General features: G+C 48.8%; 1 protein-coding gene across 1 annotated transcript; it reads right to left on the reverse strand.

Annotated features, from left to right (window-relative positions):
- Window positions 1-3,496: 3,496 nt before the first annotated feature.
- LOC137910998 (echinoderm microtubule-associated protein-like 2) lies at window positions 3,497-22,475 on the reverse strand. The gene is made up of 17 exons (XM_068755424.1): window positions 22,363-22,475; window positions 18,903-19,052; window positions 17,690-17,759; window positions 17,184-17,294; window positions 16,974-17,069; window positions 16,708-16,842; window positions 16,511-16,610; window positions 13,555-13,709; window positions 12,641-12,766; window positions 7,849-7,980; window positions 7,324-7,391; window positions 6,891-6,979; window positions 6,707-6,804; window positions 6,522-6,609; window positions 6,338-6,433; window positions 5,551-5,681; window positions 3,497-3,809 (listed from the first exon to the last, which is right to left on the reverse strand). Exons 1-17 carry the CDS (start codon window positions 22,473-22,475, stop codon window positions 3,684-3,686), a joined length of 1,884 nt encoding a protein of 627 aa, XP_068611525.1. The 3' UTR covers window positions 3,497-3,683.
- Between the last annotated feature and the right edge of the window lie 993 nt (window positions 22,476-23,468).

Consider the following 23,468-nt stretch of genomic DNA (forward strand, 5'->3'; position numbering starts at 1 on the left):
GTGCCGGAGCGAATCAATCTCCTGCTCCTCGTCGCTACTAGCTTTGACTTGTAGTACCCTGCCCCTTTCCCCGTCAAAATTTACCGCTAATCCAATCGTTGTTGGAACATTAAAAATTTGGACACAGATAAGACGCCATTTCGGATGGGATTCTCTTCCGCTGGCAACTCCTATTTGCAATAATCACCTGTTTACTCCTGCAAATCTTGATTTAAGATTCTCCGCCTTGGAAAGCAAAGGGATACGTAGTCTGGGAGACTTGTACATAGACGGGGTGTTTGCAAGATTTGACCAATTAATTTCTACTTTTAATCTACACAAATCAGACTTTTTCCGGTATTTTCAGTTGCGAGATTTTGTGAGAACGCACACTGCATCATTTCCGCTGAAACCATCACCCAGCAGAATGGACTTGGCCCTTAAGGCTGGGACCTTGTCAAGGGGGCACACCTCTTATTTTTATAATTTACTGTCCTCATCCAGTGGACCGATTTTGAGCAAGACCCGGGTGAACTGGGAGTCGGAACTTCAGCTGTGCTCCTCAGAGACCTTCTGGGAGCAAACTTTGGGGGCTGTTAACTCATCATCCAGCTGTGCCAGACTCTCATTAATACAATTTAAGGTCGTACATAGGCTACACTATAGCAAGGAAAAACTGTCGAGAGTCTTTCCGGACAAATTTGATGAGAAGTGTAGTAGGTGCTCGCAGACCCCTTGTAACCTCACCCATATGTTCTGGACATGTCCCAAGCTGTCTGGGTCCTGGAAAAGATTCTTTAAAACAATTTCAGATATATTAGGCATTAATATAATTCCAACTCCGCATATCGCCATCTTCGGCTTGCCCCCAGATGACCTCCAGATCACAGCGATCCAGAGAGACATTATTGCCTTTTGCTCGCTTGTCGCTCGTAAGAGAATTCTCTTATTATGGAAGTCCTCCCAACCACCATTACTGAAAGTCTGGCTCCATGATATCTTAGGCCTTCTGAAACTGGAGAAGATGAAATTCTCGCTTAGAGGTTCATCTGATAGATCCTCCACTCATTGGAGACCTCTATTCAATTATCTGGATGGGCTGCCGGCTGGGGAGGTTTCTCTGTAAGGTCCTTGTATGTGGTTTTGTTTGAACCTGCCCTCCTGTGCTGGTCTGCCAGCGGCTGATATCTGCCCCTCTTTCAAGAATTATTCAGACACTGTAGCACAACAAATCTGCTTGACTGACCAAGGAGTAGGCAGCTATTAGGAGTCGTCTTGTTTACAGAAGCATTGACACTGACACTTGTGTGAATATGTATGTATATGTATAATGTATTTATTGTTGTTGCTTTTTTGTTTTTGTTTTATTTATTTTAATTAAATTTTTTGTTTTTATCCTCGTTTGTTTGCTTTTGAAATTGCCACTGTGTTTATGTACGAGTATTGTTCATACTTTATTTCTAGTTTACTATGTTGGGGGGTGGGTGGGTGTTCATTTGTTTGTTTAAAAAAAGGAAAAATGTAACTGTACGTTTGCACTTTACGTCCGTCTTGCATTTGATAAATAAAAGTATAAAAAATAAATAAATACACATCAGCTCTGATTCACTTTTACTTTTCATGCTTGGTGTCTAAAGATACCGAGAACCATGTAGAACCTGATGGTGCTGATCCAGATCACCGTGTGGACGCTGTCGATCCGGTTAGGAGGGGAACGAGCTGCTCGGCGGAGGCCTGCGCTCTGAGTGCTTCTCTAGTTGTACACAGAAACACAAATCAAGACCTATACCATGCATCGTTTTGAAAACCTTACTTTATCAGGAATATCTCTTGAACTATTTTGTTGCCACATTCAGGAAATGACTCCGCAGCATGCGCGAGTAAACACTTTAATAAAACAGGAGGCAAAGCGCAGCCTTCCTGTCAATCGCTGAAAGTGCCACAAGAACACCCATAGTTCTGAAAGATAAATATAAAATGAACACAGCCACGCTGATATACTGCATAATAGACATTAGTAGCTTCTATAGGAGGGCTGCCTCTCCGTGCTTGCATTGCAGCGCCATCTAGGGTCTTCTCAGCACAGTTACAGTAATAGTACAATCAGTAGCGGCAGCCTACAAGCGACAGGAAAAGCTGGGAATCAGCAGCCGTCACACAGCGAGGGAGAGACGAGACGACGAGGGAATGACGTGAGTAGCATTAAAAGGAAAACAGCGTCCATTCCAGGAATTCCAGGACGGTCTCCTTTCTCCTTTCTCCTTTCTCCTTTCTCCTTTCTCCTTTCTCGCGTCAGCCAATCTTTGGAATGTTGTACCGCAACAATGACACATTCAGGTTTACATTTTATCTGCATGAATCTATAGCATGAATTGAAGAAAGGTTCCTGCGACTTCACATTGTACGAGCGTTTGTGTTATATCTGTGGGGGGGTCGCATTGTACGAGCGTTTGTGTTATATCTGTGGGGGGGGGGGGGTCGCATTGTACGAGCGTTTGTGTTATATCTGTGGGGGGGGGGGGTCGCATTGTACGAGCGTTTGTGTTATATCTGTGGGGGGGTCGCATTGTACGAGCGTTTGTTATACCTGTGGGGGGGTCGCATTGTACGAGCGTTTGTGTTATACCTGTGGGGGGGTCGCATTGTATGAGCGTTTGTTATACCTGTGGGGGGGTCGCATTGTACGAGCGTTTGTTATACCTGTGGGGGGGTCGCATTGTACGAGCGTTGTGTTGTTATATCTGTGGGGGGGTCGCATTGTATGAGCGTTTGTTATACCTGTGGGGGGGGGGGGGTCGCATTGTACGAGCGTTTGTGTTATATCTGTGGGGGGGTCGCATTGTACGAGTGTTTGTGTTGTTATATCTGTGGGGGGGTCGCATTGTACGAGCGTTTGTGTTATATCTGTGGGGGGGTCGCATTGTACGAGCGTTTGTGTTATATCTGTGGGGGGGTCGCATTGTATGAGCGTTTGTTATACCTGTGGGGGGGGGGTCGCATTGTACGAGCGTTTGTGTTATATCTGTGGGGGGGTCGTATTGTACGAGCGTTTGTGTTGTTATATCTGTGGGGGGGTCGCATTGTACGAGTGTTTGTTATACCTGTGGGGGGGGGGGGTCGCATTGTACGAGCGTTTGTGTTATATCTGTGGGGGGGTCGCATTGTACGAGCGTTTGTGTTGTTATATCTGTGGGGGGGTCGCATTGTACGAGTGTTTGTTATACCTGTGGGGGGGGGGTCGCATTGTACGAGCGTTTGTGTTATATCTGTGGGGGGGTCGCATTGTACGAGTGTTTGTGTTGTTATATCTGTGGGGGGGTCGCATTGTACGAGCGTTTGTGTTGTTATATCTGTGGGGGGGTCGCATTGTACGAGCGTTTGTGTTATATCTGTGGGGGGGTCGCATTGTATGAGCGTTTGTTATATCTGTGGGGGGGTCGCATTGTACGAGCGTTTGTGTTGTTATATCTGTGGGGGGGTCGCATTGTATGAGCGTTTGTTATACCTGTGGGGGGGGGGTCGCATTGTACGAGCGTTTGTGTTATATCTGTGGGGGGGTCGCATTGTACGAGTGTTTGTGTTGCAGGAGGCACAGAGGAGTTCAGCTGGAGGCAGGAGTAAAGAGGTGAAGAAGCAACGCGAGTCGGAGGCGATTCTGGATGGTGGGACTAGAGCTGGAGCTCGATGGCGATGTGCAGCGTTGCCTAGGCGACCGCCCACTGAAGGACGCTGGTGTCTTTCCCACCAGTGGAGATCAGGCGACTGTCGTCGTGAAGGAAGGCAACGTTTGTCACGTGACTGCTGTGACCGCCGTACTCGAGCTTCGGGGCCTGAAACGGGAACGTGGAATCGGGAAGCAGAAAAGTAATCCATTAGTAATCCATCGACGTGAAGCAGCGAGTCGACGTGAAGCAGCGAGTCGGCGTATAGCAGCGAGTCGGCGTTTAGCAGCGAGTCGGCGTGTAGCAGCGAGTCGGCGTTTAGCAGCGAGTCGGTGTGAAGCAGCGAGTCGACGTGTAGCAGCGAGTCGGCGTATAGCAGCGAGTCGGCGTATAGCAGCGAGTCGACGTGAAGCAGCGAGTCGACGTGAAGCAGCGAGTCGACGTGTAGCAGCGAGTCGACGTGTAGCAGCGAGTCGACGTGAAGCAGCGAGTCGACGTGTAGCAGCGAGTCGACGTGAAGCAGCGAGTCGGCGTGTAGCAGCGAGTCGACGTTTAGCAGCGAGTCGGCGTGTAGCAGCGAGTCGACGTGAAGCAGCGAGTCGGCGTGAAGCAGCGAGTCGGCGTTTAGCAGCGAGTCGGCGTGTAGCAGCGAGTCGACGTGAAGCAGCGAGTCGGCGTGAAGCAGCGAGTCGACGTGAAGCAGCGAGTCGGCGTTTAGCAGCGAGTCGACGTTTAGCAGCGAGTCGGCGTGTAGCAGCGAGTCGACGTTTAGCAGCGAGTCGGCGTATAGCAGCGAGTCGGCGTGAAGCAGCGAGTCGACGTGAAGCAGCGAGTCGGCGTTTAGCAGCGAGTCGACGTGTAGCAGCGAGTCGACGTGTAGCAGCGAGTCGACGTGAAGCAGCGAGTCGGCGTTTAGCAGCGAGTCGACGTGTAGCAGCGAGTCGGCGTGAAGCAGCGAGTCGACGTGTAGCAGCGAGTCGACGTGTAGCAGCGAGTCGACGTGTAGCAGCGAGTCGACGTGAAGCAGCGAGTCGACGTGAAGCAGCGAGTCGACGTGTAGCAGCGAGTCGACGTTTAGCAGCGAGTCGGCGTATAGCAGCGAGTCGGCGTGAAGCAGCGAGTCGACGTGAAGCAGCGAGTCGGCGTTTAGCAGCGAGTCGACGTGTAGCAGCGAGTCGACGTGTAGCAGCGAGTCGACGTGTAGCAGCGAGTCGACGTGTAGCAGCGAGTCGACGTGAAGCAGCGAGTCGACGTGTAGCAGCGAGTCGACGTGAAGCAGCGAGTCGACGTGAAGCAGCGAGTCGGCGTTTAGCAGCGAGTCGGCGTGAAGCAGCGAGTCGACGTGAAGCAGCGAGTCGACGTGAAGCAGCGAGTCGGCGTTTAGCAGCGAGTCGGCGTGAAGCAGCGAGTCGACGTGAAGCAGCGAGTCGACGTGAAGCAGCGAGTCGACGTGAAGCAGCGAGTCGACGTGAAGCAGCGAGTCGACGTGAAGCAGCGAGTCGGCGTTTAGCAGCGAGTCGGCGTGAAGCAGCGAGTCGACGTGAAGCAGCGAGTCGACGTGAAGCAGCGAGTCGGCGTGTAGCAGCGAGTCGGCGTGAAGCAGCGAGTCGACGTGAAGCAGCGAGTCGACGTGAAGCAGCGAGTCGACGTGAAGCAGCGAGTCGGCGTGAAGCAGCGAGTCGACGTGAAGCAGCGAGTCGACGTGAAGCAGCGAGTCGACGTGAAGCAGCGAGTCGACGTGTAGCAGCGAGTTGACGTGAAGCAGCGAGTCGACGTGTAGCAGCGAGTCGGCGTTTAGCAGCGAGTCGACGTGTAGCAGCGAGTCGACGTGAAGCAGCGAGTCGATGTGAAGCAGCGAGTTGACGTGAAGCAGCGAGTTGACGTGAAGCAGCGAGTCGACGTGACTGACCCTTGATTGAGAGCAGGGGAATGAAAACAAATTCACTTTCCCAAAGTCGTCGGCAGAGGCCAGCAGGGATCGGTCATGTGACCTGCACACGGCGTTGATGTCCGTGCCGTCGGCTCCCTCAGGCCAGATTCCTGTCAGAGAGAGAGAGAGAGAGAGAGAGGGGGAGGGATGGAGAGAGAGGGATAGAGAGAGAGATAGAGGGAGAGAGAGAGAGGGAGAGAGAGAGGGATAGAGAGAGAGAGCGAGAGGGATAGAGAGGGAGAAAGAAAGAGGGATAGAGAGAGGGAGAGAGAGCCAGAGAGAGAGAGAGGGAGAGGGAGGGAGAGAGAGAGGGGGGGAGAGAGAGAGAGAGAGAGCGAGAGAGGGAGAGGGATAGAGAGAGAGGGATAGAGAGAGACGGAGAGAGAGGGGGATAGAGAGCGAGAGAGGGAGAGGGAGAGAGAGATAGAGAAAGGGAGAGAGAGGGAGAGAGAGAGAGAGGGATAGAGAAAGAGAGAAGGAGAGAGAGAGGGATAGAGTCAGAAAGAGGGATAGAGAGAGAGGGATAGAGAGGGGGATAGACAGCAAGAGAGAGAGAGAGGGAGAGGGAGAGAGAGAGAGAGAGAGGGAGAGAGAGAGGCCATTGATCTGTTAAAGGCTCCGTCTGGACGCTTCGCCTTTGATCTTCATTCAAAGGGTCTGAACCAGCAGCCAGAGCAACGAGGCCTTTTAATTAACCCCTTGTTGATCTCATGTGGGCTCTTGCATGAAAACATCACAGATGAATGAGAACTAATGCCCAACCTACCAAAGGTGTGGAAGCCCAGCGTGCAGGTGGAGGTGGCCCATTCCACGTCGCGCACCGCGTCCATGGTCACCACACGCGTCCCACTCGAAGCCTCCCCTGCAGAAACAGAAGCCGTGCAGAGTTCCAGCGCGGTCAGTCAGAAGAACCGCTGAGCTGAGACTGCGTGTGAGGAGGCGGGGCCTACAGTAGAGGATCTCGTAGTCTCCGGAGTTGGTGACGAGGTACTGGCTGCTGGCCGACCAGTCCAGGTGGGTGACGGAGCTCGAGTGGCCCTGAGGAGACGGAACACTTGATGTTGAGTTGACTTCAAAAGAGATCTTGTTCTTCATCCCAATGAGAGGATGGAGGGATGAAGGGATGAACACTCACAGTGCACTTCCCAACGCGGGCGTACTTTCGGCCGCCCTCCCCCACAGCGTAGATGTAAACAAAGTTGTCGTGAGACGACACAGCCAGGAAGTTCCCGTCTGAAGACACACAGCGTCCGTTAGCTGCCTGCGCTCACCGCGCGTTCCTATGGAAATGGGTCAGCGATGCGTAAGCGGCGTTTTACCTGGAGAGTACTTGACATTGGAAATGATCTCATTGCCATCTGTGTGCGTGGAAACGAGGTCCCGGGTGTCGGTGTCCAGCACCAACCACCTAGCGCAGACACACAACGAGCAGACCTGTCATTAAATCAATGAATGGAATCGTTCAATATGATCGTTTCTGATCAGAAACATTTCAGCGACAGACTTGTTGTATAAATATCGTGAAGACTTATCACAGTAGTTGCCATGGTTCCACTCGATGTGTACGTTTCCGTAGATACGATTTCAAAAGGTAACCATTATCTCATTATTTGTTTTTTACTTTACACTGAGCAGCAAACTGAGGGGGGCACTGTTTTATAGCGATGACAAATTAAAATATAAAATAGAATTTGCATCATGGAGGTTCTGCCCGTCCAGAATGTTGCTTTAGCATTTGCTCCTGAGGCTGACCTTCCCTTCATGGTCCCCACAGCCACAACCCCCCCACTGGGATGGAACCCGGCAGAGCGCCCTGGATCCTGGAGCACAGGAGGAAGCAGAGTGAAGACCAATCAGCTTGCTTCATTTATGGCCCACGTGAATAATGAAGAATCAAATGTATTTTTAAATGTTTTTAAACAGGGGCTTTGGTCCGTTTGGAGCAGAACTTCAGCATGGCTGACGGCACCGTGTGGTAAAATGCACCACATGACCAGGAGCGACCTCTCACCCACCGCACCTCGACCTTCAGCAGCTCCTGCCTGGCAGTCAGAAGACGGACTTCAGGGCAAGTCTTTCTTTCTGACGGCACGTTTAGACCTGGCCACTGATTGGCTGCTACCTGCCACTTCGCACTATTGTGTTGTACCATTTGCCTGTTTATAATAGTGTGTACACATTCCATGTTCATTTGTTGTTTGTTGGAGAAACAAAATCGTAAATCAAACAATCAAATCTTTGAAATTCTCGTGAGATGTGATTTTAAAGATCAGCCACCTCGATGGTCTTGCTCCAGAGGGGCTGATGGGAGATGGTGTCCCAGAGGTAGACCAGTTTGTCCTGAGAGCAGGTGACCATCTGGTCCATGGAGGGATGGATGTCTAGACCCCACAGCTCATCGGTGTGACCCTGGAACAGAAGTCATGTTAAATAAACCGGGCGCTGCTGTGTACACAGGTTTAAATAATAATAATAATAATTAAAGACGCAAGCGGCGTTGTAGGCCCTCGCCGGCCGACAGGCCGTTGAGCTGACCGGCCGACGCACGCCGCTTTTGTCCTGAGTGCTTCACAAGTGTTTAGATTTGAGCTGCATGTGTAGCTAACAGTTTAGTCAAATTGTTATTTGGATTATATGGCCATCTGCCATCAGGAGTTTTTAAGTTTCAATCCAATATGGCCGCCTTCCTGTGTGTCTGGGGGCATGGCCATATTTTATTTATTTTTTTTGCCCTGACTTGACGCATGTCTGTACCGAATTTCGTGGCTGTCCGACAAAGTTGGCGTCGGACCCCTCCCCATAGGAGGGGTTGCCATCGTCATGGCAACAGCGTAAAAAATGCAGCATGGGTGTCATTGCCTTTTCAACCGGCATGTGTGTGAGAATGTATGTGGCAAATTTGGGACGTTTCCATGCTAATATGCCATTTTCATAAGATTGGTGATTGTTTTGTGTCGCACTCATTTGATTAACATGGGGAATGCCGGCCATTGCCACGGCAACACCGTCAAAAGAACAACATGGTTACGATTGAGTTTTCAGACCGGCATGCGGGTTAGATTGTATGTGGCAAATTTGGGACGTTTCCATGGTAATATGTCTTTTTAAATATAATGGGATAATATCGTGTCGTTTGTCATAGACTAACATGGGGAACTTTGTCCATTACCATAGTAACACCGTAAAAACAACAACATGGTTACGATTGGGTTTTTTGATCGGGACTACATGAGGAAATCTTCTGGTAAGTTTCAATAATTTCTGGCAAACTATTTTTTAATTCCCATTCAATTTTTGTTATCGTTCTCTAGGGGGCGCTGTAAGGCCGATTGTCAAAGTTTCACTTTTAAAGTGTCCAGGTAGGAAGGGTCAATAAGTGTTTAAAATCTGGTTTGGATTGGAGTGTGTGTGTGCAAACGGGAGCAATTTTTGGTGTACAAAAACGCTCAAAATTCTACCTCAAGTTTGGAGCTTTGCCGCACGGAAACCGTGAAATGTATAAAAATAATTTAGATAACCTTTGATGCCCCAAGTCTCTAGATGGTGTACACTGAATTTCAGCTCATTTGGTGAAACCCCCGAGGAGACGTTCGTTCAAATGCACCGTCAGCATTAATGCTGACTCAGCAGTTTTTAAGATTCAATCCAATATGGCCGCCTTCCTGTGTGTCTGGGGGCGTGGCCATAATTATATGTTTTTTATGCCCTGACATGACGCATGTCTGTACCAAATTTCGTGGCTGTCCGACAAAGTTGGCGTCGGACCCCTTTCCACAGGCCCAATGCATTTTCATTTTTGTAGGTGGCGCTGGCGCGCCACTTTTTCATGCCCAATTTTTAAACACATAAAATAATTAATTTTTCGCCGGTTCTGAGCTTGGTTCAAAGTTTGGTGAGTTTTCGAGCATGTTCAGGGGGTCAAATTGCCGTTTAAACAGCAGAACAAAGAATAAAGAAGAAGAATTAAAGCCGCAAGCGGCGTTGTAGGCCCTCGCCGGCCGACAGGCCGTTGAGCTGACCCGCCGACGCACGCCGCTTTTGTCCTGAGTGCTTCGCAAGTGTTTAGATTTGAGCTGCATGAGTAGCTCACAGTTTAGTCAAATCGTTATTTGGATTATATGGCCATCTGCCATCAGGAGTTTCAATCCAATATGGCCGCCTTCCTGTGTGTCTGGGGGCGTGGCCACAATACATTTTTTTTTTGCCCTGACATGACGCATGTCTGTACCGAATTTCGTGGCTGTCCGACAAAGTTGGCGTCGGACCCTTCCCCATAGGAGGGGTTGCCATCGCCATGGCAACGGCGTAAAAACAACAACGTGGTTACGATTGTGTTTTTTGATCGGGACCACATGAGGGACTTTTCTGGTAAGTTTCAATCATTTCTGGCAAAGTGTTTTTTTAATTCCCATTCAATTTTTGTTATCGTTCTCTAGGGGGCGCTGTAAGGCTGATTGTCAAAGTTTCCCTTTTAAAGTGTCCAGGTAGGAAGGGTCAATAAGTGTTTAAAATTTGGTTTGGATTGGAGTGTGTGTGTGTGCAAACGCTGACTCAGCAGTTTTTAAAATTATATCCAATATGGCCGCCTTCCTGTGTGTCTGGGGGCGTGGCCATAATACTTTTTTTTTTTTGCCCTGACTTGACGCATGTGTGTACCGAATTTCGTGGCTGTCCGACAAAGTTGGCGTCGGACCCCCCATAGGCACAATGCATTGTGATTTTTGTAGGTGGCGCTGGCGCGCCACTTTTTCATGCCCAATTTTGAAACACATAAAATAATTAATTTTTGGCCGGTTCTGAGCTTGGTTCAAAGTTTGGTGAGTTTTCGAGCATGTTCAGGGGGTCAAATTGCCGTTTAAACAGCAGAACAAAGAAAGAAAGAAAGAAGAAAGAAAAAGAATTTTAGCAAAAACAATATAACTCTTTTTCTGAGTGCCTGATTATTACGCAAAATACTTTTTCGGAATGGTCTCGACGAAGGCCACGCGTCTGTGTGTGTGTGTTGTTTAGTGTCGGGGTGTGTGTGTGTGTGCTGTTGAGTGTCGTGGGTGTGGGCGTGGGTGTGTTGGTCGCCCGATGGTTGACTCGCTGCGCTCGCCAACTCGTGTTTGAGGATCTCTGTGTGTGTGCGTGTGTGTTGTTTAGTGTCGGGGGGGGTGTGTGTGCTGTTGAGTGTCGGTGTGTGTGTGCGTGAGTGTGTTGGTCGTCCTCAACAGCATGGCAATGTTGAATGCCGAGGGTTGACGAGCTGCGCTGCGCTCGTCAACTTTGTCGAGGGTTGCGCTCGTCAACTTGTCGTCTTCTGCGTTGCAAAAGCAATAGCCCCTTACGCCTAGGATAGGCGCTCGGGCCTAATAACAGTGGCGGGCGGTCAGGGCCTGCAAGGCCTTCTCTGCTTGCCTAACATAACCAGAAATCAAGAATACATTATCATATTTATGATAAAATCAATTTAATTTTATGTATATATATATATATATTCTTCACATTCATGTCATATTATATTCAAGTGATGTATTTTTAGGTGAGAGTTTTTATCCAATCAGAATTTAGCTAGCTTGTGTTGCAAGGCGGATTTCATAGCACCAGTGGCAAGTACTATCCGTCCGAGACCTTCAGAATCAGCGCTGCTTGCCGTCTGTGTTGTGTGAGTGAACGGGCCCGTAGAGTTGAGTTGATAGACAGTTGCGATAGCCAATCAGATCACGAGTTGGTGAAAGTAAGGCCTTCCTGCCTGTGATTGGATACTCCGTGTGAGAGGGCAGCGCTAGGCATATTGCGTCATCAACTAATGCAGACCGGTACGGCGCGACCGTCTGAAAGTAAAACCACAACTATTCCTGCGTTTTTAACCCACAATGGCCGAAGGAGGGGAAAGTGTGGATTTGGTTGTGGATATTCTTGAAAGGCCATTTTCAAGACGGACCTTTACAGAGAAGCTAGCTCTCGTGAGCCGACGTCGTCCAACTCCGGAGCTAGCTAACCTGTCCCAGGTGGGGAAAGGATTTGTACGCCACTTCCAGGCTTCAAACTTTTGGCTTACAGCTTCCGAGGGTTGCTGCAAATTGTTCTGCTGGGAATGCCTTTTGTTTGCAAGGGATCGATTTAATGTTTGGAGCAACACTGGATTTAGGAACTTTAAGAAAGGAGAATGGATTTTGTTTTCAAACGGGACAGCCGTTTTGGTGAGTACCAACATTTTATTTATTTAACATGATAACGAAATAAAATCACAGATGTACTGTAAATGCAATGTGTGTAAATAATGTGGCGCGCCGGTGCAGCTGTGTGATTGTAGTGGAAGTACAACACGTTGTGTTGCAGTCTTTCTTATATTAAACTGCAAGTTTGCAATTTAAAGCTTGCCTATATTCTTGGTGGACTTTAAAACGTTTTGGACAAATAATGTTAAATTCCCTTTTATTTATAACTTTGATAGTACCACGTATAGTGATAAGTTTTAATTGCTGATGCAGTTTATTGATTTTTAAATGCTCCGGAAAAAATATCCCGTGTTGTACACGATTGAGGTGATGCAACACCCAGTAGTGCGTAAGTGTGTGTTTGTACATTATTTCTAAAGCAGTGGTGTCATAAATGATGGTATTATGAGGGGTATTTATTCAAGTCGGACTAAGTAGGACTTCACTGAAGGCCTAGGTGTAAAATGCACCGCCCGCCACTGCCTAATAATAATGCTTGATTTTATTTAGCGCTTTTCTGGGCACCCAAAGACGCTTCACATTGTGCATTATTCATTCACACCATACTTGGTGGTGAAGCTACTACTGTAGCCACAGCTGCCCTGGGGCAGACTGACAGGAGCGAGGCTGCCAATTTGCGCCATCGGCCCTCCTGACCACCACCAACATTCACTCTCTCACAACATTCACACAGGCAATGTGGGTGAAGTGTCTTGCCCAAGGACACAAAACAGTGGACACACATGCCGGAGCCGGGAATCGAACCGCCAACCTCTCGGTCATAGGTCCACCGGCTCACCTGCGCCACCGTCGCCCCCTACTCTTTACAGCCTTCATTAAAAGTACAATGTGTGTTGTTTGTGTACCTGTACAATAGGAGCCAACGTATCAGGGAAGGCGGCTCTGACGATGGCGTTCTTGGTGGTTCCTATAAAGAGCTGTCCAGGTTTACCTTCAGCCAGAGTCCGTACTGGACCGAGCAGCTCGCCCACCTGGACATGCAGAAAGCTCTGCATCTGAAACACTCTGATCATACGGCTCAGACAAACTCTGATCATACGGCTCAGACAAACTCTGATCATACCGCTCAGAGAAACTCTGATCATACAACTCAGAGAAACTCTGATCATACAGCTCAGAGAAACTCTGATCATACAACTCAGAGAAACTCTGATCATACAGCTCAGAGAAACTCTGATCATACCGCTCAGACAAACTCTGATCATACAGCTCAGAGAAACTCTGATCATACAGCTCAGAGAAACTCTGATCATACAGCTCAGAGAAGTTCAGCAGCAAAACAAACAAGATGATTCCGAGTCTCACAAGCCGAAACAATCGGACATTCTATTACTCTAAAGAGCTTTTGAAGGACAGACGGGACACTGATTGGCTGAGCTTTAGAAGGACAGACGGGACACTGATTGGCTGAGCTTTTGAAGGACAGACGGGACACTGATTGGCTGAGCTTTAGAAGGACAGACGGGACTCTGATTGGCTGAGCTTTTGAAGGACAGACGGGACACTGATTGGCTGAGCTTTAGAAGGACAGACGGGACTCTGATTGGCTGAGCTTTAGAAGGACAGACGGGACACTGATTGGCTGAGGTTTAGAAGGACAGACAAGACACTGATTGGCTGAGCTTTAGAAGGACAGACGGGACACTGATTGGCTGAGGTTTAGAAGGACAGACGGGACACTGATTGGCTGAGCTTTTGAAGGACAGACGGGACTCTGATTGGCTGCACAATGCCCATCGGGACACTTTGAGTGTCCCACCTCCATCTCAGCCTGCTTCCTGTAGTCATGGCCCCACAGCACCACCTTGCGGTCTTTCCCTCCTCCGGACACCACGGTACCGTCCTTCAAGACGCAAACAGAGAAAATCCCGCCCTCATGGGCCCCCCGCACCTGCTGGCTGATGCGGTTGCCACCTGTCAATCAGAACACACAGGAAGTCAAAGTGCAGGGCCCGCCTCCCCGGGATCACTTGAGATTCTCTGGCTCTTGGATGAGTGTAAGAAATGAGAAGTACATTAACGTAAGAATTTAGGAACTGCGTTATACCTAAAGCCAGCTCTATCAACGGTAAAGACGTGGAGATTGTTGGCTTGTATAAGTACTTAGTAAAAACTGTGTTATACCTAAAGCCAGCTCTATCAACGGTAAAGACGTGGAGATCGTTGGCTTGTATAAGTACTTAGTAAAAACTGTGTTATACCTAAAGCCAGCTCTATCAACGGTAAAGACGTGGAGATCGTTGGCTTGTATAAGTATTTAGTAAAAACTGTGTTATACCTAAAGCCAGCTCTATCAACGGTAAAGACGTTGAGATCGTTGGCTCGTATAAGTATTTAGGAACTGTGTTATACCTAAACCCAGCTCTATCAACGGTAAAGACGTGGAGATCGTTGGCTCGTATAAGTATTTAGTAAAAACTGTGTTGTACCTAAACCCAGCTCTATCAACGGTAAAGACCTGGAGGTTGTTGGCTCGTATAAGTATTTAGTAAAAACTGTGTTGTACCTAAACCCAGCTCTATCAACGGTAAAGACCTGGAGGTTGTTGGCTCGTATAAGTATTTAGTAACTGTGTTATACCTAAAGCCAGCTCTATCAACGGTAAAGACGTGGAGATTGCTGGCTCGTATAAGTATTTAGTAACTGTGTTATACCTAAAGCCAGCTCTATCAACGGTAAAGACCTGGAGATTGTTGGCTCGTATAAGTATTTAGTAAAAACTGTGTTATACCTAAAGCCAGCTCTATCAACGGTAAAGACGTGGAGATTGTTGGCTCGTATAAGTATTTAGTAACTGTGTTATACCTAAACCCAGCTCTATCAACGGTTAAGACGTGGAGATTGTTGGCTCGTATAAGTATTTAGGAACTGTGTTATACCTAAAGCCAGCTCTATCAACGGTAAAGACGTGGAGATCGTTGGCTCGTATAAATACCGTATTTTCACAACCATTAGACGCACGTAAAAGTCTTAAATTATCTTCAGAATGTGCCGAACGTCCTATGTTTTGTCGCGGAGTGATGCGTACCGATGCTGTCCTTCAGCATAGGGTTATAGTCAGGCGCCTCGCGGAGTGATACGTGCCGATGCGCTTCACCATAGTATTATGGCGTGCTGGAAGCGGAGTTCCAACTCGAGGCTGTCGGTCCCGCAGCAGAACACGGGAATAGAGCAGCGGAGAGAGAATCCAGCATTAATGAATCAATGGAGGAAGAGGAGGAAGCAAGAAGAAGACCTGCAGCAACTCGGCTCCTGCGATCGGCAACTCCGTGCGTGCCGATCTCACCGATCCGGTCTAAACCGGAGTGAAGCAAGCTAACGGGCTAACGAGCTAACTAGCAAACTAGCTTATCGTCGTCATCCCCGGTGGATTAACCAAAGAACTCCAACCGTTCAACGTTAAACTGCGAGCTGCGTGGGAGCGCTGGACGACAGAAGGAGAACACAGTTTCACTCAGAGTGGAAGGCAGTGCAGCGCCACCGTTTGACTGGATTGTAGCTGCTTCGGCTAACTGTCTGCTAGCATCGTTGTTCGCTTCATTTCCGAGGCGCCGCCGCCGCACGGCACGGAAAGAGACTCTGACAGTGAAGAAAGGGAGCCCGGCATGTTTGACGGAGATCTAGCGCAGCTGTTCAACACAGAAACAGAGGATGAGGACTTTGATGGGTTTGATTAATGACTCTGTTTTGCTCCGGCTCTATTTTTTAAAACGCGCACTAGTATGCTTGTTTGATTAATGACGATTAAAGATGTGAGTACCAAACTCAGTTTTGCTCCTGCTTTATTTTGCGCACCTATCATGCCGGCGCCTTTTGATCCGCGCGCCCTTTGTACGTTTGAAATACCGAAAAATCAGCTGTTAATGAGACTGCGGCGAATCAGCAGGTGCGTCATAAGGTCGTGAAAATACAGTATTTAGGAACTGTGTTATACCTAAAGCCAGCTCTATCAAGGGTAAAGACGTGGAGATTGTTGGCTCGTATAAGTATTTAGTAAAAACTGTGTTATACCTAAACCCAGCTCTATCAACGGTAAAGACGTGGAGATCGTTGGCTCGTATAAGTATTTAGTAAAAACTGTGTTGTACCTAAACCCAGCTCTATTAATGGTAAAGACGTGGAGATCGTTGGCTCGTATAAGTATTTAGTAAAAACTGTGTTGTACCTAAACCCAGCTCTATTAATGGTAAAGACGTGGAGATCGTTGGCTCGTATAAGTATTTAGTAAAAACTGTGTTCTACCTAAACCCAGCTCTATTAATGGTAAAGAAAAAACAGTTTAAATAGCGTCGTTAAAATCTGCTCCTAAATAATCTGAGTCCGTTAGAGAGATCTGCGCTCCTTCTGGGAAAAACAGGTGGTCAATAAGGCCAAATGTATAATCTCCCAACATGAACACATCCTGAGCTCCAAGTTTGCTTTACTGCCCTCAGGTAGGATTTATCGCCCCCTGTAGGAGAACTAACCGTTACGCCAAGTCTTTCATTCCTTCTGCCATTAGGCTGTTAAACTCTTCTGCATATGCATTATAATCATCGTTACTGAGAATGATCAATATACTGAGTGTCTCTTCATTATTTATCATGTTTGTGGATGTTTGGATGGTCTGGTAGACTGCCTAAACTTGGGATAAATAAAGTTATCTGAACTGAACATCACATTACAACATTTTATTCGTCTCATAATTACAAAAATATATGAGTCATAGATTTGACCTTTGGCCCAGACGTAGACGTTTCCGTTGGAGTCTCCTGTGATGGCATCTCCATTCTCGGCAAATGCCACACACAGCACATACTTTGGCTTCTCGTGTTTCTGGAGAAGAGAGAGAGCGCAGAACTCCTACCGAAGCTGCTGCGGTATTCCAGAATTGATTGTACGTGTTAATGAGCGGCTGCTCTCACGGCTGTACCTCAAACAGACCCTGTCTCTTGGTCAGACTGTTGCCCTCCATGGACCAAAAGTTGATGTGAGATTTTCCACAGGTGACGATCAGGTTAGCATCCATGGGATGAAACACCGCAGCCAGGACGGAATCGTTGGAGCACTGCAGAAGCAGGAGACACGTCGTTAGCACGTTCCTCTACCAGACACAGAGCTTGTATCAATGCCAGTAATCCACAGAGGAGAATATGATGTAGTACAACTGGGATCCGGTTCAGGAGGTTCACAGAGCACCTTGACTTCAGCCACTTGCTCCTCCTTCTGCCAGCTCCAGACGGACAGGATGTGATCGTTGGCATCGTCCACGGCGCACAGGAAGCTGCCGCCATTCTGACAGCACAAACCACGAGTCAGACACCCATCAAGCAAAAATAACAGCGTGTGATTATTAAACATCACATCAGCAAACCGTCAGGCAACGCGACAGGAAGTGGACCTGCGTACCGACGTGGAGAAAGCCACACAGGTGACTGCTCTGTCAAAGACTCCCGTCCCGATCACATGGAGAGTGTCGAGGCTCACAGAGTCCCAAACACGAACATGCGGAGCCAGCAGCTGAGGACAGACGGACGGAGACACAGAAGTCATGTGAGGAAACAGAAAAGATATAGAAATAGAGAATCAACAGTAAAACCCGAAGGTGAGGCTTTCTCATCATCATTTACTGCCCTGGGGCTTCGTCTGGTGACTCATTAAAGATTCACTCTTTGAATAATTTCTTAGTAAAGCGCTTGCAAAACACAAAACAGAGTCAAATGTAAGCCATGAAATGATGTGTAGGCTTTCAAAGAGTAATAAGGCCCGATGCATGTTCACAACAATTATCATTTAAACATCCTTATGACTGACTGTTTTCATTCGTCTTTACTTCCTGCTGTGTCAGCAAGTAACGGTGCGAGAAAAGACATGTGAACGTTTGTGGGAAAATACATGCAACATTTTGACAGTACCTTTCCATCTTTCGAGTTTCCGGCCATTTGGCCGGTTGCTATGGTAACCATGTCTGGATGGACACTCAGGCTAAGAGGAGAAAATAATTCATTACATTAAATGACTTATAATGGCTTTTACACCAAAGCAAAGGAGCGTCCCACCGCAGACGTTCAAAAACAATCATCACTTACTGCCGTTTCCATGACAGCCTGACTTTAACAAAGGAAACACAAAGGAAACACACAAAGGAAACACAAAGGAAACACACAGGAAACACAAAGGAAACACACAGGAAACACAAAGGAAACACACAGGAAACACAAAGGAAACACACAAAGGAAACACAAAGGAAACACAAAGGAAACACAAAGGAAACACAAAGGAAACACACAAAGAAGACACACAGGAAACACAAAGGAAACACAAAGGAAACACACAAAGGAAACACAAAGGAAACACACAGGAAACACAAAGGAAACACACAGGAAACACAAAGGAAACACAAAGGAAACACAAAGGAAACACAAAGGAAACACAAAGGAAACACACAGGAAACACACAGGAAACACACAGGAAACACAGTGCCTTTACAGTTTGGCTACGTGACGTGCTGTGTGGCCATAAAACCTTTATTGTCTTAAATCATATGAGAACTCAAGTCATGAATGTCGGATCCCCCATGATGAGGAGAACTCGATGTGGGCGAGGACCTGATTGTGTCCCTGTAGAGATCAGTAGCTTTCCCAGCATGCCTCAGGTTCCAGTCACAGTTTGCGTTAATAATGTCAACAGGTATTCAATAAGTAAACCAAAACTTGCATAAACGACAAACACATTCAGCCGTGATAATCCTAAGAGGATCGGAATCTGAGCGGCCTAAAGCTTCGGCCCGCTTCATCCTGGCGAAGCGTCAAGGCTACGAGAGGAAGTTTCCGAAGAACCAAACAGCTGAGAAATACCGGAGTTTCAGATTTTCACTAAGTATTAGCTATGTTGTGAACAAATACAGGAATTTAAGACCCGTATGATGATTTAGTTTCCAGTGTCGAAGGCTTAAAAGGTCGCATCACAAGACGTCAAGACTCCTTTGTTTAAACAAATATTATAATTCAGTGACTAAATAAATGTATGTGACGTCTTTGCTACGCATTATGCTACGCTGCAACAAACAGTTACATCTGTGAGCAATGTCTGTCAAAGGAAACGCTTTCAGGACGGCTCCTTTCTCACCATTTGACATCGTCGCTGTGGCCCAGGTAGTGTCTCTGCTGCTGCCCCTCGGTGTCGTACAGCACCACCACAGAGGCAATGAAGTACACAATCTCTCCTGAGGGTAGCAGGTAGAGGTTGGAACGGCAGTCCCGCCCACGGTAGCCATACCTGGGTCACGGTTCAAATTAAGGAAAGAGACGGGAGAAGCTGGGCATTTGAGTTATCCTAACACGAACCCCCATCCTGCAGCCGTAACCCTAAAGCTAAACCCTACGACCAGAGGCTGAGGGAGGCACTGAGATATACGCCCATAACCTACGGGAAGCAGAACCTACGGGAAGCAGAACCTATGGGTAGCAGAACCTACGGGAAGCAGAACCTACGGGAAGCAGAACCTACGGGAAGCAGAACCTACGGGAAGCAGAACCTACGGGAAGCAGAACCTACGGGAAGCAGAACCTATGGGTAGCAGAACCTACAGGAAGCAGAACCTACGGGTAGCAGAACCTATGGGAAGCAGAACCTACGGGAAGCAGAACCTATGGGTAGCAGAACCTACAGGTAGCAGAACCTACGGGAAGCAGAACCTACGGGAAGCAGAACCTATGGGTAGCAGAACCTACGGGAAGCAGAACCTACGGGAAGCAGAACCTACGGGAAGCAGAACCTACAGGGTAGCAGAACCTACAGGAAGCAGAACCTACGGGTAGCAGAACCTACGGGAAGCAGAACCTACGGGAAGCAGAACCTACGGGAAGCAGAACCTATGGGTAGCAGAACCTACGGGAAGCAGAACCTACGGGAAGCAGAACCTATGGGTAGCAGAACCTACGGGTAGCAGAACCTACGGGAAGCAGAACCTACGGGAAGCAGAACCTATGGGTAGCAGAACCTACAGGAAGCAGAACCTACGGGTAGCAGAACCTATGGGAAGCAGAACCTACGGGAAGCAGAACCTATGGGTAGCAGAACCTACGGGAAGCAGAACCTACGGGAAGCAGAACCTACGGGAAGCAGAACCTACGGGAAGCAGAACCTATGGGTAGCAGAACCTACAGGAAGCAGAACCTACGGGTAGCAGAACCTACGGGAAGCAGAACCTACGGGAAGCAGAACCTACGGGAAGCAGAACCTATGGGTAGCAGGACCTACGGGAAGCAGAACCTATGGAAAGCAGAACCTACGGGTAGCAGAACCTACGGGAAGCAGAACCTACGGGAAGCAGAACCTACGGGTAGCAGAACCTACGGGAAGCAGAACCTATGGGTAGCAGAACCTACGGGAAGCAGAACCTACGGGAAGCAGAACCTATGGGTAGCAGAACCTACGGGTAGCAGAACCTACGGGAAGCAGAACCTACGGGAAGCAGAACCTATGGGTAGCAGAACCTACAGGAAGCAGAACCTACGGGTAGCAGAACCTATGGGAAGCAGAACCTACGGGAAGCAGAACCTATGGGTAGCAGAACCTACGGGTAGCAGAACCTACGGGAAGCAGAACCTACGGGAAGCAGAACCTATGGGTAGCAGAACCTACGGGAAGCAGAACCTACGGGAAGCAGAACCTACGGGAAGCAGAACCTACGGGAAGCAGAACCTATGGGTAGCAGAACCTACAGGAAGCAGAACCTACGGGTAGCAGAACCTACGGGAAGCAGAACCTACGGGAAGCAGAACCTACGGGAAGCAGAACCTATGGGTAGCAGGACCTACGGGAAGCAGAACCTATGGAAAGCAGAACCTACGGGTAGCAGAACCTACGGGAAGCAGAACCTACGGGAAGCAGAACCTACGGGTAGCAGAACCTACGGGAAGCAGAACCTACGGGAAGCAGAACCTACGGGTAGCAGAACCTACGGGAAGCAGAACCTATGGGAAGCAGAACCTACGGGAAGCAGAACCTACGGGAAGCAGAACCTACGGGTAGCAGAACCTTCGGGTAGCAGAACCTACGGGAAGCAGAACCTTCGGGTAGCAGAACCTACGGGTAGCAGAACCTACGGGAAGCAGAACCTTCAGGTAGCAGAACCTACGGGTAGCAGAACCTACGGGAAGCAGAACCTACGGGTAGCAGAACCTACGGGTAGCAGAACCTACGGGAAGCAGAACCTACGGGTAGCAGAACCTTCAGGTAGCAGAACCTACGGGTAGCAGAACCTACGGGAAGCAGAACCTACGGGTAGCAGAACCTACGGGAAGCAGAACCTACGGGTAGCAGAACCTTCGGGTAGCAGAACCTACGGGAAGCAGAACCTTCGGGTAGCAGAACCTACGGGTAGCAGAACCTACGGGTAGCAGAACCTTCAGGTAGCAGAACCTACGGGTAGCAGAACCTACGGGAAGCAGAACCTACAGGTAGCAGAACCTACGGGTAGCAGAACCTTCCGGTAGCAGAACCTACGGGTAGCAGAACCTACGGGAAGCAGAACCTATGGGCAGCAGAACCTTCAGGTAGCAGAACCTATGGGCAGCAGAACCTTCAGGTAGCAGAACCTACGGGTAGCAGAACCTACGGGAAGCAGAACCTACGGGTAGCAGAACCTACGGGTAGCAGAACCTACGGGAAGCAGAACCTTCGGGTAGCAGAACCTACGGGTAGCAGAACCTACGGGTAGCAGAACCTTCAGGTAGCAGAACCTACGGGTAGCAGAACCTACGGGAAGCAGAACCTCCAGGTAGCAGAACCTACGGGTAGCAGAACCTACGGGAAGCAGAACCTACGGGTAGCAGAACCTACGGGTAGCAGAACCTTCCGGTAGCAGAACCTACGGGTAGCAGAACCTATGGGAAGCAGAACCTATGGGCAGCAGAACCTTCAGGTAGCAGAACCTATGGGCAGCAGAACCTTCAGGTAGCAGAACCTACGGGTAGCAGAACCTACGGGAAACAGAACCTACGGGTAGCAGAACCTACGGGTAGCACAACCTTCAGGTAGCAGAACCTACGGGTAGCAGAACCTACGGGTAGCAGAACCTTCAGGTAGCAGAACCTACGGGAAGCAGAACCTATGGGTAGCAGAACCTTCGGGTAGCAGAACCTACGGGTAGCAGAACCTACGGGAAGCAGAACCTTCAGGTAGCAGAACCTACGGGAAGCAGAACCTACGGGTAGCAGAACCTACGGGTAGCAGAACCTACGGGAAGCAGAACCTACGGGAAGCAGAACCTACGGGTAGCAGAACCTTCAGGTAGCAGAACCTACGGGTAGCAGAACCTTCGGGTAGCAGAACCTACGGGAAGCAGAACCTACGGGTAGCAGAACCTTCAGGTAGCAGAACCTACGGGTAGCAGAACCTACGGGTAGCAGAACCTTCAGGTAGCAGAACCTATGGGTAGCAGAACCTACGGGTAGCAGAACCTACGGGTAGACGAGCCGCTCCGTCATCAAGCAGACACATGATGGAGAAACTCAAGTATGCATGACCTGTAAATGTGGGAAAAGGCAGCTCCTCATTTTCTCTTTCCCAATCTGAAGGATACGCCCACTGCAGTTTGAGCTTGCGGTCTGGTAGCGCCACCTTATGGTCAAGGCTGTAGCGCTCCCTCTGCTGATCAGGGATATACATGGTGACTGGACGGCCACGGAGGAACATCCTCACGTACCCGTCCTCTGTTGGGAAGAGAGAGAGAGACTGACGGTAAGTGCCATCCATCCATCCATTTTCTTCCGCTTATCCGGGGCCGGGTCGCGGGGGCAGCAGCCTAAGCAGGGAAACCCAGACTTCCCTCTCCCCGGCCACTTGACGGTAAGTGAAAAAACTTTAAAGATAAAAACACCCCACAGCGATCCTTAATTAACCTGGAGATGTTTTACAAAACCGATCATAGTTGTAGAAGACAGGTATGGTGGGCACCGAATGCATGTGTGTGTCGGCTGCCCCGTGTGGTGAATGTGAGTATAGCTTGGGAGTGGGTGTGCCCGTGGGTGTGTGCGTGTGGGCGTGTATGAGGTTTAAAGGTGCGCACTCACCGGGGACACGGAGCTAGGGGAGAGGCAGTTGAGTAGCCGTAACTTTTGTTGACCGCTTTTACACACCTTTTGTACGCTTTGTCTGTATTCTATGGTTCAGTTCACCAATCCATTATTCATCCGTACAATATACTTTTCGGACTTTGTTCATCGCCAGTACCGCCGTACTTGTGCCCCAAATAAATCCACCCGTGAACGCATCCAGGATTCCGCGTCTCTGTACGGACATTTTAGCGCATCGGATAAATACGCAGGACCCAACACACCTCTCAGCGGCTAAACCAGGAGAGGAAGCCGCAACAATAGTTATTCAAATGCATTTACTCGCCTGCAGCGTTAACGCAGCCCAGGAGGAGCTAAAGGCTCGTCCTTTAAATTAAAGCGGACTGTTGCGCTTTAATTTAAAGTGTAACTTTATTAAACATGTATTAGTAGAGTTGATACTTTGATGAAGAAATATAACGCTCTTACCTGTATTGAGGGTGCATTGTTTGGAATTGCTGGAACATAAGAAAGAAAAGGACAAAGCCGGTTATTATTATTATGAAGCCTGAGATGATTCAGTCTGTCTCAAGTCTCGTTTCAGACCATGGACTATGGAGGATCTCCCTTTTTA

Source organism: Brachionichthys hirsutus, chromosome 3 (assembly GCF_040956055.1).
Source record: "Brachionichthys hirsutus isolate HB-005 chromosome 3, CSIRO-AGI_Bhir_v1, whole genome shotgun sequence".
NCBI classification, from domain to species: Eukaryota; Metazoa; Chordata; class Actinopteri; order Lophiiformes; family Brachionichthyidae; genus Brachionichthys; species Brachionichthys hirsutus.